At 36.4% G+C, this 12,988-nt stretch overlaps 1 protein-coding gene across 2 annotated transcripts; it reads right to left on the reverse strand.

The window, feature by feature from the left end:
- Positions 1 to 139: 139 nt before the first annotated feature.
- Positions 140 to 10,432, reverse strand: LOC113038707 (pyroglutamylated RFamide peptide receptor-like). 2 transcript variants are annotated; one of them, XM_026196322.1, is made up of 8 exons: positions 9,999 to 10,432; positions 8,151 to 9,076; positions 5,773 to 5,931; positions 5,004 to 5,065; positions 3,995 to 4,227; positions 3,693 to 3,790; positions 1,041 to 1,852; positions 140 to 509 (listed from the first exon to the last, which is right to left on the reverse strand). In XM_026196322.1, the coding sequence occupies exons 2-7, from the start codon at positions 8,479 to 8,481 to the stop codon at positions 1,371 to 1,373; spliced, it is 1,365 nt and encodes a 454-aa protein (XP_026052107.1). In that variant the 5' UTR covers positions 8,482 to 9,076; positions 9,999 to 10,432; the 3' UTR covers positions 140 to 509; positions 1,041 to 1,370. The 2 variants fall into 2 exon arrangements, with proteins under 2 accessions (XP_026052107.1, XP_026052108.1); XM_026196323.1 differs by having other exon boundaries at positions 8,151 to 9,155.
- Between the last annotated feature and the right edge of the window lie 2,556 nt (positions 10,433 to 12,988).

The raw sequence follows: 12,988 nt of genomic DNA on the forward strand, positions 1-12,988 counted from the left end.
TACTGAGATAAAGAAAACATTAATGTTTCATAAAAGAGAATGGAATGCAGTGACATATTGAGACTTTTAACATGAAACATTAAAATAAACAGCAATTTTACAAAGTCACGTAATGTAACAAAGCCATACAGTGACGAAATCATCTTAAAGAGTTATTTTTATGTGCATTGCAATAGAAAAATATCCAAACAATCTCTCAAAATATGATTATTGTAATGATGCTGATAGTATGATGAGATGAGGTATCAAGGTCCAAACCCATGTTCTGCCAGCCATTCTGTATGTAATCTCTATCTCCAGGTTGCTGAATAGTGAAATCTTGCCTGTAGCAAACTCTACAGATGTCATGATATAATCCGAGTTGTAAGGCTTTATGGAGAGTATGTCCTCCGCACTCAGCTGGGGATCTCCAAACATCTCTGCAGGCTCCTGCTGAACTTCCAGTATGCTTTGGGCCCATCCATGGAGACAGAATCCATATTCCCTGAGGCAAGAGGCTGGACACACTCCTGGATATGAGACATAAAAACACAGCCAAACAATAGTTAAATAATCTTTACTGCTGCTCTCCACAAACTGGCATTAAAAGAAACTGGGTCTTATTCACAAATAACTGCGTCAATGAATTACTTATTATATGAATTATATAATTATATAATATATGAATTTGTACTTTGTGTTAATGTTAATACATTTAGAGCACTCTAAATAAGCAAACATGTGCCATAAATTAATAATCCGGACAAAACGCACCCAAATCAGCTCCATATAAGGACTTTCCGTGCAACTCTCATCACATATGACGCAATCTAAAGCCGCGTTCACGCTTTGAGAGGATGCACAGCAAGCAAGACCCTTTTAATACATTTAAAACAAAATATCTAAAATGTAATCTTAACTTGTTTCTAATACTACCGAGAGTATTCAATTTGTGCATATGTGTGGTTTCAGTTCTTACATTTGTTGGAAGATTTCACACAGAAAATAATAAATGAGATGCATATTCTACAAATAATCTAATTAAGCTGAAAAATATTTACCACAATCTAGGAAGGGTGCACTTGGTCTTTTGTCTTTCTCATAGCTGAACCAAAACTAATGATGTACTGTAGCTGGTTTTCAGAAGCTCAAAGACTGTAAGCAGTTCAAAACCATCACAGGTTCTTTCTTGGGTGACTTGCTCCTGTCCTTATCGTGGAGATATAAACTGAGCTCTTAAAACAAAAACATCCTTCAAAGGTTGTTGAATCCACATCATTAGCAAAAAATAAAAACCGTGGCTATATAAGAGATTGTTTAAAAATCTCCTGAAGGATTTTAGTCTTCTAAGACAAGTTTCAGGAATCATTACAGTCTCATTCTGCTGACATTCACTTGCTCAGTATGCCTGTGAGAGGCCGGTCAGACCCAGATGTGCTGTCTGTGTGTGGAGGGTCAATAACACTTAGTATCATGGTACTGGAGGTCTTTTTGGGTCTGATGGCGCTGAGAAGGTTCATGGGGGGAAACGTGTTAGATGTAGGCCTCTCTGGTTCACCCTCCCATGCTGGTTTGCTCCACGATCTGTTCCCTCCCTGTCTGCATTTTGTCTCCAGGCCCCGTCTGGGTTCCACTGATTCCACAGCTGAGATGCCCACTCTTTTGTGACTCCTCCAGGACCAACAGGAGCATGAGCTACAGCAGTAACCTCTTGCACCAGAGCATCCTCGAGTGAGCAGAGCCAGCAGGTCCCTTTTGAAGGTGGTGTTGAGGGCAGCATAAACCAGCGGGTTACACACAGAGTTGCTGAATCCCAGGATCTGAACCACACTTACTAGGAGAAACTCAGAGTCAAGGTCAAGGTCCAGTTGACCTGTGTTTAGAGAACAGACGTGCAAGGTACAGTTATAAAAGGATTTCTCTATAAATCAAGAAAAATATTCCATAAAATGCTTCAGGAATGACTCTTTTTAAGGTTTAATTGGTAGATCACTGCGCAAGGTTTTGGGTTCGATTCCCCGGGAACACATAATAGATAAAAATTTTATAGTCTGAATGCACTGTAAGTCGCTTTGGATAAAAACGTCTGCTAAATGAATTTAAATTTAATTTAATTAAATTAAATTTTAATTAATATGCCGATGCTAATAATAACAACGTTATTTTATGTATTTTGTGTAATGCAATGTTTTTACACGGTTTAAGGTTTAAAAACAAATTATTTACCACATACCATACACTATTGTTGCTCCTCTCTGACCCACCTTTATGAAACATGTCAATTTTTACAAATCTCATCGTTCTTAAAAGCGACGTGTGCTCTGATTGGCCAGCCATCCAGTGCATTGTGATTGGTCGAATATCTCAAACGTATGACGTTAATGTTACGCCCTTTACCATATTTGGAAACACACATCGTCTACACGACATGGCGCCGACAGCAACAATACTACAGCGAGAATAAGAGTTATTTGCATTAACATTTGGGCGGTGTTATGTAAATCTTCCCACACAGTGACATAAACATGTTGGGGTGTCTTTAACAAGGCGTGGATAAGTCTTAAATTTTATAAAGAATATCTCTTTGGGTTTGAGACTTTAGTCTTTGCTACTTTATGGATCTTATATATGCATGAACAGCTGTAGATGGAAAATTGCACTGAAAAATGGGAAGGGAAACAGTCTTAAGAGGAACTAAATAGCTCCTATTGATAGCTTTCAGTCATGTGACCGACTCGAAGACCTAGAGGGCAAAACATCCATAGAACTGCAGCACAAAACTATCAATTTTCCATCTGTTTCACAGCCACAAATATTTAGATCGCCTCTCAAAAGAAAATAACAAAGGTATGTGAACAAAATGCAAGTTTTGGCCATTTGCAATCCATATTAAGCACCCGCAGCAATATTTCACTCATTAAACATTGTAAAAACACTTGAAAGTGCCTTAATATATTTAAAACAGTAAAATTAAAAGATCAAATTCAGTAATCACTATATTGATGCATGGTTTACATATGCAAGCAGATGAGTTCGAAATATGAATGCAATTCGCTTAATGGTTCAGTGGTTTCCTTAGAATGGTTTTCTACGGGAAACAATTTAACATGACATTTTACACATTGCGTTTAAATTCTGGCTTCATCTGCTTGCCTGTAAAAAATATACATCATCAATAAGGTGTTTACTTAATTTCATATTTTAATGTCTGCGTTTTACCACATTACTAAATGCAAACTGGGTAAAAATAACTGGTGGTCAGTGGAGCAAAGCTTCATTTTGTCCGCCAGGTGGGCGTTCCTATGAGTGTGTGACGACACGTGAAAACCATCAATTGGCACAAATACTATTAATTATATTTATATAGTATTATATTAATTAAAGAATAAAATATGTAAATAAAATGCTCCATCTGCATTAATGCATTTTTATGTGATATCACTGTGTATGGAGATAATAAGCACTACACCAATCTCACAAAAGTTGCCATAGTGATAACTGTGAGAGGAATAATAGAATGATTGCATGGCGAAGGTTCACAGGAAGGAGTTGTTGACCTCAACAAAAGGTTGAGGAGGACAAAAGTGGAAAATAAGGAGAGAATCTGAAGTGAGATTTTCATTATTATTATTATTTCCTGTGAGGGGAAGAAGAAAAACAGGGAGATTGACAACAGTAGGCAAGAGGGAAGAGCACAAGGAGTTTTGTGGTACCGTAGTCAAGCAGGAGGGAGACCAGATGGAAAGGTGCCCAGCAGGCAGCAAAGAGCAACACCACGGTGGCCATCATTCTTACCGCACGCTTCTTTCTCCTGAGAATGGAAGGCATTTGTATTGTAACAGGCATGTCAATAACAGTACAATCCAGGGTGTCAATCAAACACCATTCCATTTGTACCAGTCTACTAAGACTAACAGTGCAACAATGCAGACGAGACACAATAACGGCAATCAAAGCATCTGATGAATAGGCCTTTCAAAAGCAGAATGCAATGAACCCTCTGTTGCAGACTAACCTGGTAATCTTGTTAATTTCAGATCCTGGCAGTGCTTGGAACATGACGTTGTGTACTTTGTGCTTGCCCCAGAGCTCCCTCATGATCTTCCAGTAGAGGATGGCCATGGTCATCAAGGGGACCAGAAACACCAGGACGGACAAACAGGTAGTGTAGGCTCTCCTCTGGAACTGGCTTGGCCATACTTCCAAACAACAGGTGTGGTGGACATCAAACAGAAAGTCATATTTCACCTGGGTAGTTAAATATGAGGAAACTTATTATATGAATCCTTCTTTTATTTCAATTTAAAAAAAAAAATGGATGGAGGGAATGCTAGAGGCAGCTAAATATTCAAATATAAAATCTAATGAATTTGTCGAGCAAACAGTGTTGTATAATGCTGCTCATAATGATGCTTTTTAATTCACACACTGACTGGCAGGCATTGCTGATGGTTAAAGATAGCTTTTTGTCCTTTTTATAAACCTTATCTGCTGAATGCCTGAAATAGCATGACATAAATCATCATTCGATTGGAGTGATGGATACACATGTCTTTGAGGGACAAAATGTGTGAAAGCTACACATGTAAAGACAATATAAAGCATTGGAAGCCTCCTCCAGCATAGCAACATCTAATTTGATTCTAATAGTGTTGATGCATCTGTTATCTCTGGTGGTAGCTGCAGTGAAGAAAAAATCACGTCAAAGAGACAAGACACGTTCTGCTTATATTTAAACCATCAGCTGCTTTTTTCTATTTCTTTCATGTCATCTTTTGGTTTAATAATTGCAAATCGTTTTGCTGATATCTGAGCTGAATACAGATGTTTATGCGCTGTTACAGTACATTGTGTTCTTTATCTTTGACTGAGTTTTGTCTGTTAAATAATACGTCTCAGCACCTGAGTGTGAGTGATCTCAGAATTGCTTGTTTAATCTAAAATTAGTGGTCTGTATAATGGATTGGGATCGTTCTGGAAATTTCAGACAGAATGTAAATGTAGAAATGCATGTGCATGTTTACCTCCACTTTCTGAACAAACCACATGGGAGCCGCTATTGCCAGGGCAACCAACCATACGACCACTGTAAAATGTGGGACAAGACATAATATTTGTCGTTTTGTATTATTTCAAAAGAACACAAAGGAAGATATCTTGAAAATGGTCACTGTTTTTGTCAATGGGGTGCAAATTGCACTTTCATTATAGGGACAAAACAAATGTTTGTTTGTTTGTGTTTGGCCATCACATGGCCACAGTAAAAAAGGCAAAAAACACAACTTATTTATATATATATACATATGTGTATCTTTTTTTTTTATAGTGCCATTATTATCTAACTCAGTTTCAAAGGGTGGTTTGGGGACAGCAAGGAGTCCACAAACTAAACTCACTGTATTTTATAACATTACTTTTCATTCTGCTTTCTAAAAACTGATCACAAATCATAAGATTAATTTTGTTTTTGTTTTTTTACTTATTTTATTTTTATTGTAATTATTCCTTTGATGACACAATTTTTTTACACCAATAAAATGGGGGGGGGGTCTGCATAAATATTTTGTTAATTAAAGTAGAGTTGAGATCATATTTAAATTATATTTTTTTATAATTTTTACATTTCCTTACAGTATAGTCACATCATAAAAGTTAATTAATAAATTCAGTTATTTAACATTTAATGTAAAAAACAATTATTTTTATTAATAAAAACATTCTAAACAGTACATTCTACAACAGCAACAACATTTTTTCACAATAACCTCTTTAAACTCTCTTTCCACAACTCACCCAGCATCTTGAAGGCATGAGAAAGAAAGTAGCTGTTTCTGACATGCAGAGGATAAAGGATTCCCTGGAAACGCTCTACAGCAATACAAGTCATGGTGAGCATGCTGGTGGCTATGGCTGTCACTTGTAGGAATGGTATTAACTTGCACAGGAAGTCACCTGTGGGTCAAAAAAATGAATGATGCACAGTGAGTGAATTGGTGAGTCAGACAATTAGTGAATTAGAGAGCAGGAAAATGAACTGATGGAAGACTGTAAATTACTGAAGAGCAAACTGGCTGACCTGTTTTCATATATATATATATACAGTAGATAGGTTTAACTGTTGGCACATAACAATATAAGAAAAAGTACACTAACAAGGCATGCAGAGCAATTTCCGAATAATAGAAGGAAATGTCTTTATGGAAACTGATGAGGACAGAGAGGTGGAGAAGGACCAAAGGCTTAATTTTCTTCATAATTACAATACAGGAGATCAGATTGGGTTTGTGTTGCCATGGATTTAAGGAGCAATCTTCTCCCAGCAGTTCTGAGGAGTCTTCTGTAAGCCACTCATTTTTATTTTCCAGATAACTGATCCTGCATAATTCCAAAGGCACACTGGCATAATTGACCGGTTGCATGCTGAACATGGATGTCTGTCATTAAGTGATATCATTAGATGAAAGGTCATTGACTCTTACAATTGACAGAACCTAAAACACAACTTGATGCATACTAATAACATAAGCCATGTAAACTACGCCTGATTTGTAAAGTATTACTGATAATTGAGGTTATATTTTAATTATTCTTTGTTCTGGTCTATGTTAAGCATTCAATTTTGGCTGGTTAACATGGTCCAGTTAGATCCTGCTGGTTTATTTCATAACTGCACCATCTGGCTGCAAATGCATCTTTTTTTTCCATTGGCAGCCATTCAACAGTAGTCATGTATTACAGATTAATAAACTACAAAAAAAAAAAATAATAATGTTTAAATGTTTGCTAAAAAAAAAAATCCAGCTTTGGTGAGCATAAAATACTAATTTAAAACAACATGAAAAGATTAATTAAACATTGCTGCTTCAGCAACACAAGCACACAAAAACAGCCATGTTATTTACAAAAACACTGTTATTGTAGAAATATAGATTGCTGTGACTAATAGGATTCTAAGAACATCTAGTCAGGTAAAGTGCTTATTTACAATTCAACTGCAGGTTTCACTGGGGACAAGATCTATTTAAATCAAACTATTTAATGATACGCTACTTGCAAATGTTTAAACACAACAGTGAGTGTCCTTCTGATTTCAGCAAGCCTGTAATTGGTCACGACAACTTGTTTATTATTGTACTTACGCCTTTATCGCATTACCGAATGTAGACATTGTGGACGAAGAAGTCTACTTGTAGGATGGCCATGAATATTAATCAGCCTTAGTGAGATTCCGGCTGACGAAAAACACCCAAGGCCCAAACAAAACTTCTATACAGGTCCACTGAAATGTTTGACAGCAGAATAATAAGTAATGTAGAGTCCACATGCAATGTAAATGCACCAGTTTTATGTTTTTAGCAATGATGGAACTGCATCCCTGTTATGTCTATTATGATGAAAATAAATTCACAAAATAAAGGGACAGTTCATCCAAAAAATCATTTATTCACCCTCAAACCTGTTTTTCAAATGACAATGAAAGACAATGGGGTCCAAAACAACACTGGACATCCATCGTATAGTCAAAATATATATATATAAAAAAAAATTCAAACAGGTTTGGGAGAACATAATGGTAAGTAAAATTTAAGACTTTTTAAAAAGACTCTTTTTAAAATATCAGTGCTCATTTATGTGCTTCAAGGATGCTACAAAACACTTACATTTCGATTCAGTAACACAGGTCCAAGATACTATATTTATGTATAGATTTCAGAAATCCAATTTCAGGCCTAAGTACAGCTTTGCACACAATTTATTGTATGGCATGAATTCATGTTGCAAGGGCATCTTTTAATCTGTGCAGTGTGCACGTTTACTGAAGTCTGGCACAAACTGTTGTTGAACTTTAGTTTTGTGAAATAAAGAAAAAATCTTGTAGAAAGCACAGAAAACCTTTACCTTTTAAAAAATTGACTACCATCTATGAGCACTCAATTGTGATGAATGCACTGGAGGTCAAGTGCTTCAAGTGTTTCAAATTGTCTTTGATCATGCATTAACTATATATATCCTTAAAGCTTTACTTTACTTAGCTGTCACGTAATAGAGTTGAAGTTGATGCAACAGGAAACCATGGGAAGAATTGGGCGTCTAAATGGATGTAGACTTTATGATGCATAAAAATAACAGAAACTAACATTTCTGTGAAGCGTGAACATGGTTGAGCCTACCTGCCAACCAGTTGGTGAAGAAGTGCTGCAGCAGTGTGGCAGGAACACACACTATGGATATCAAGAGGTCACTGAGTGCCAATGAACAAATGAAGAAGGTGCTGGGAGACTGCAGAGCTTTCCTGCGACATAAGAGAACCAGCACCGCCCCATTTCCCACCACCGCAAGCCCAAAGATGAGCACGTAGATCAGACCAAAAACTGGAAGCAGGGCGCTGGGGAGTCTGGGGACGGCCACCAGAGGAGGAATGGAGAATTCCTGGATGAACTGCCAGCGAGAGAGGTTGGAAGCCTTCAGCATGAGGTCCAGAAGATGGGCGGTCAGGTTCATGCTGATTGTTCTCAAAGGTTTTATCTGTTTTAGGCACACCTGTATATGCTTGACAATTTGGTTTTAAAATCGATTGTGGTCTAGCAACTTGTTTTAACAATATATGGAGTCTGATCTTCACGATTTCTTTGATTTTGTATTAATGAATGGTTATGTGCGCTCTATTGGTCTGTCTCTCTTTGTAAATGATGGCTTACTGGCATTTTTCTTTGTTGTTCTTTGTTTCTGATGAAAACATTCATGCCTTTATCTCATTCCTATTAAGAATATGATTTGTAAGCATTGGTTTTAAGCCACTTGAGGCAGTCTGTAGTGTTTATTGACAGGCTGATACTCAGCTTGACAAAAACCTCTTTAGTCAAAAATTGTGTGACACCAGCATTATAACGACGCCCCACTGTCCACTCTCAGTATGTCAGTAGAATGTCCTTTAGCTGTTCCAGCTCCTTTTTGATATGCCTGATATCACATCATCGCATGACTCATTATTGGCACAATCCTTAGATATCTTCACTGTCCAGGTGTCCGTAATTGTATTGCTTTCTCCATTCTGGATTGAGTTCAGTCATTCTTCACCTTGTAATCTTGCCATATGCTGACAAATGAAGAAACATGGTTCTGTTCAGATGATTTGAATATCCTTGTTCTGAGAGCACATTCCATATGGGTAAAACCTGTCAGTATATAGTTTACTCAAACATCATAAAACATTTTTTTTTTCATAGTTTAGAGAACAGTACTCCATTTACTTTTCAATTTTGTTTAATCAAAAAATGTGCAACTTATAGACTTCAGATCTTTGTTTACTGAGGTACAGTTCTTGAGATGTCGCCCTTTATCTTGGACCCCATGTCAATATATAATTTTCTCCTAAAGTTATAATTTTGAAACAGTAAACTGTAATTGGATTTGCATTAAAGAAACATTACATTACATTATTGTTTGCGTATTTTGGATACACAATGAACAAGCATTACAATTACGATGAATGCATCTTATGTTGTAAATATCAAGTCATCATATATAGCCTATAATAACGTTCAATAATAACATAATAAAATAAGGGGCGACCAATTTTAAGATATTTACTGCCATATAATCGTTAACTGAAAACAGTCCAATTTTAATCTAATGTTGCATGAACTTAAAAGTGATATTGTCAGAAGTTACGACTGCAGGTAAAACACTAAACAAACAGATTCGACAGCAAACATCGGATGTTAAAAAACACGTGAAATCGAATCTTCCCCACATCTGGACTGGAGACTCGAGGTGATGCTACGACGTAAACTGATAAATAGTCCACATATTATCTTTCAATAGATCATACAAATAATGGCAAACGCTTCCCTTCTCTGAAAGAGAGTAGTTTCACACAAACTGCTGTGATCTGATCCATTGTCTCGTTATTCCTTCAAAGTTTCTCCGACGCTCGTTTGAACTTCACCTCTCTAAAGACACTTTATTCAGCTCCTCAGCACATCTAGCGCGTTTTATCTATATATTTATTTTCTTACCTGGAATGAGTCGGTAATGCTTTCCTCTTGCAAGACAGCAAAAGTCGAACAATAACAGTCCAACACTGAACTACTGTAGGAGTAATCAGGAGCCAGAGAAACACACCCCTGGGCTGGGCTGTGACGCTTTATCTGGTAATACTTTCCCCTTCATCTTTCTTTCTTTCTTTCTTTCTTTCTTTCTTTCTTTCTTTCTTTCTTTCTTTATGTTTCTTTCTTTCTTTCTTTCTTTCTTTCTATCAATCTTAGATCAACGACAAAAAAAGAACAATGCCGTTTTTATTGTCATTTACAATTATTACATTTATGTAGTAAGCTTGACTTCAGTTACAGTTAAACATACAGGAAAAAGCTGCAATAAACTGACTTATTTTAGAATTATATTTACAATTTTTTAACATCATATTTAATTTAAAGTGACACCCGTGATAGGAAACCCAACAGTCTGTACTTTGATTTGATCTCTATGTAAATGTAATGTAAAAAAAAAAAAAAAAAAAAAAATAGATTTGCAACCAGCTGTTGGCCTTTCTTCATTAATTACACATTACATAACTACAATCACATAATATATGTAATTACAATTTTACTGCAAGAATACTATGATTGTCTTATAGTCTGTTTAGTGTGTTGCTATATCATTCTCAAGCCCCAGTGCATGATTTTCTACTTTTTTTAACTTGCCGTTGAAATAGTAGAAGTGGTTATTTTCGTCTTCAGCATTGACTTTATCAATATTATTTTGGGTAATTTGATTAGAACTCTGATATTTACTCAGAGGTGATGATTGTAGTGCATTCTGCAATATGAAAGATAGGTCTGTTCTCTCTTGTTTATGTGTCATGGCTGAAGGCTCTTTTGGTTTTGGTGTGGTATTGTATAACATCCTTTTCATCATCTTCTCCTGGCATCTTTTCATCCCAGAGCTGGTGCGATGAATTAGTCCAAAGCAGCCTTCTTCATCTGTAGGCAGCGATCCTTCTGCTTCTTTACTTGGTGGTGTTTCATCTTCTGGTATCAGTTTCTCAATTTCTTTTGTGTATTCTCTTTCAGGAAGTTCTGTTGTCATTTCTATCCGATGTTTAATCTCTATGAAAGTGTGTTCATGTCTTCTTAAAGGGCTGGATGTAACTAATTCATTAGTAGCTTTTGTTGCAAGATGTTTTGAACTTAAACCATCGTATTTCGACTGTAGTTCTTCATGCGTGGTATCTGTTATCTGTGTTTGTAACTCAATTTCCGTTGTACGGTCTGTTTCAAGACTCTGTGTTGTCATTGTTTTCTCATGTTCAGTCCTAATTAAATCAGCATATTTTCTTGCTGTAACTAATTCATTTATACCTTCTGTTGCAAGGTGTTTTGAATTTAAATCACTAATTTTAATCATCTTTTTCTGGCATCTTTTCAACCCAGAGCTGGTGCGATGAATTAGTCCAAAGCAGCCATCTTCATCTGTAGGCAGTGATCCTTCTGTTTCTTTGCTTGGTGGTGTTTTATCTTCTAGTGGCAATATCTTCATTTCTTTTGTATATTCCTTTTCAGGAAGTTCTGTTGTCATTTCTATCTGATGTTTAATCTCTATGAAAGTGTGTTCATGTCTTCTTAAAGGGCTGGATGTGACTAATTCATTAGTACCTTTTGTTGCCAGATGTTCTGAACTTAAACCATCATATTTTGACAGTCTTTCTTCATGTGTGGTATCTGTTCTCTTCACAGGTGTTTTATCTTCTGGTGTTTGTAACTCAATTTCCGTTGTACATTCTGTTTCAAACCTCTGTGTTGTCATTCCTTTCTCATGTTCAGTCATAATTAAATCAGCATATTTTCTTGCTGTAACTAATTTATTTATACCTTCAGTTGCAAGGTGTTCTGACTTTAAATCGCTCATTTTAATCATCTTTTTCTGGCATCTTTTCAACCCAGAGCTGGTGCGATGAATTAGTCCAAAGCAGCCATCTTCATCTGTATGCCATGATGCTTCTGTTTCTATGATTGGTGGTGATTTAGTTTCCACCCCTGGTACAGCCATTGTTGGCTTCATTTCTTTCCCTTCCATTGATTGTATCTCCAGATTATCTTCAAGTTTTTCTGTTGAGCACTTTGAGTCTGTTGCACATCCTGTATCAGGAAGCATTTCATGCTCTGTCGGTGTGACATCGTGTTCTCTGGAATTGGTTGGTGTCACTGGCTCATTTGTACTTTTTGTTGCTCGACCTTCTGACATTAAGTCATCAAGTTCTGGGTGTCTTTCTGTGGTATCTGTTCTCTCCATGGGTGTTTTATCTTCTGGTGTTTGTAATTTGATTTCTGTTGCACATTCAGTTTCAAGAGCCTCTGTTGTCAATAATGTCTCTTGTCTGGTTGAAATTAAATCATCTGCATATTTTATTGAAGTGGTTGGTGTCACTGGTTCAGTTGTTCCTTTTGACTCAATATTTTCTTCATGTGTGGTTGCTGTTGTCATCACAGGTGTTTTATCTTCTAGTGTTTGTAACTTGATTTCTGTTGTACATTCAGTTTCAAGAGGCTCTGTTGTCAATAATATCTCTTCTCTGGTTGAAATAAAATCTTCTGCATATTTTATGGACATGGTTAGTGTCACTGGTTCAGTTGTAGCTTTTGACTCAATATTTTCTGAAATGAAATCAGTTTCTGACTGTCTTTCTTCATGTGTGGTATCTGTTCTCTCCACAGGTGTTTTATCTTCTGGTGTTTGCAACTCAATTTCTGTTGAACATTCAGTTTCAAGAGCCTCTGTTGTCAGTGATGTCTCTTGTCTGGTTGAAATGAAATCTGCATATTTTACAGAAGTGCTTGGTCCAAGTGGTTCTTTTGTTCCTTTGGATTCATTATTTTCTGAAGTGAAATCAACAGGTTCTGACTGTCTTTCTTCATGTGTGGTTGCTGTTGTCATCACATGTGTTTTATCTTCTGGTGTTTGTAACTCAATTTCTGTTGTACATTCAGTTTCAAGGGTTTCTGTTGTCATT

This window comes from Carassius auratus, chromosome 21, assembly GCF_003368295.1.
Source record: "Carassius auratus strain Wakin chromosome 21, ASM336829v1, whole genome shotgun sequence".
Lineage (NCBI taxonomy): Eukaryota > Metazoa > Chordata > Actinopteri > Cypriniformes > Cyprinidae > Carassius > Carassius auratus.

Bases quoted from the DNA above. Each gene is read 5' to 3' on its own strand.
- LOC113038707 (XM_026196322.1), bottom strand. From the start codon at position 8,481: ATGAACCTGACCGCCCATCTTCTGGACCTCATGCTGAAGGCTTCCAAC. The intron at 5,932-8,150 runs GTAGGCTCAACC...TTTGACCCACAG, and splicing joins CTTCACCAACTGGTTGGCAG to GTGACTTCCTGTGCAAGTTA. The intron at 1,853-3,692 runs GTACCACAAAAC...CTCTAAACACAG, and splicing joins CTCCCTCCTGCTTGACTACG to GTCAACTGGACCTTGACCTT.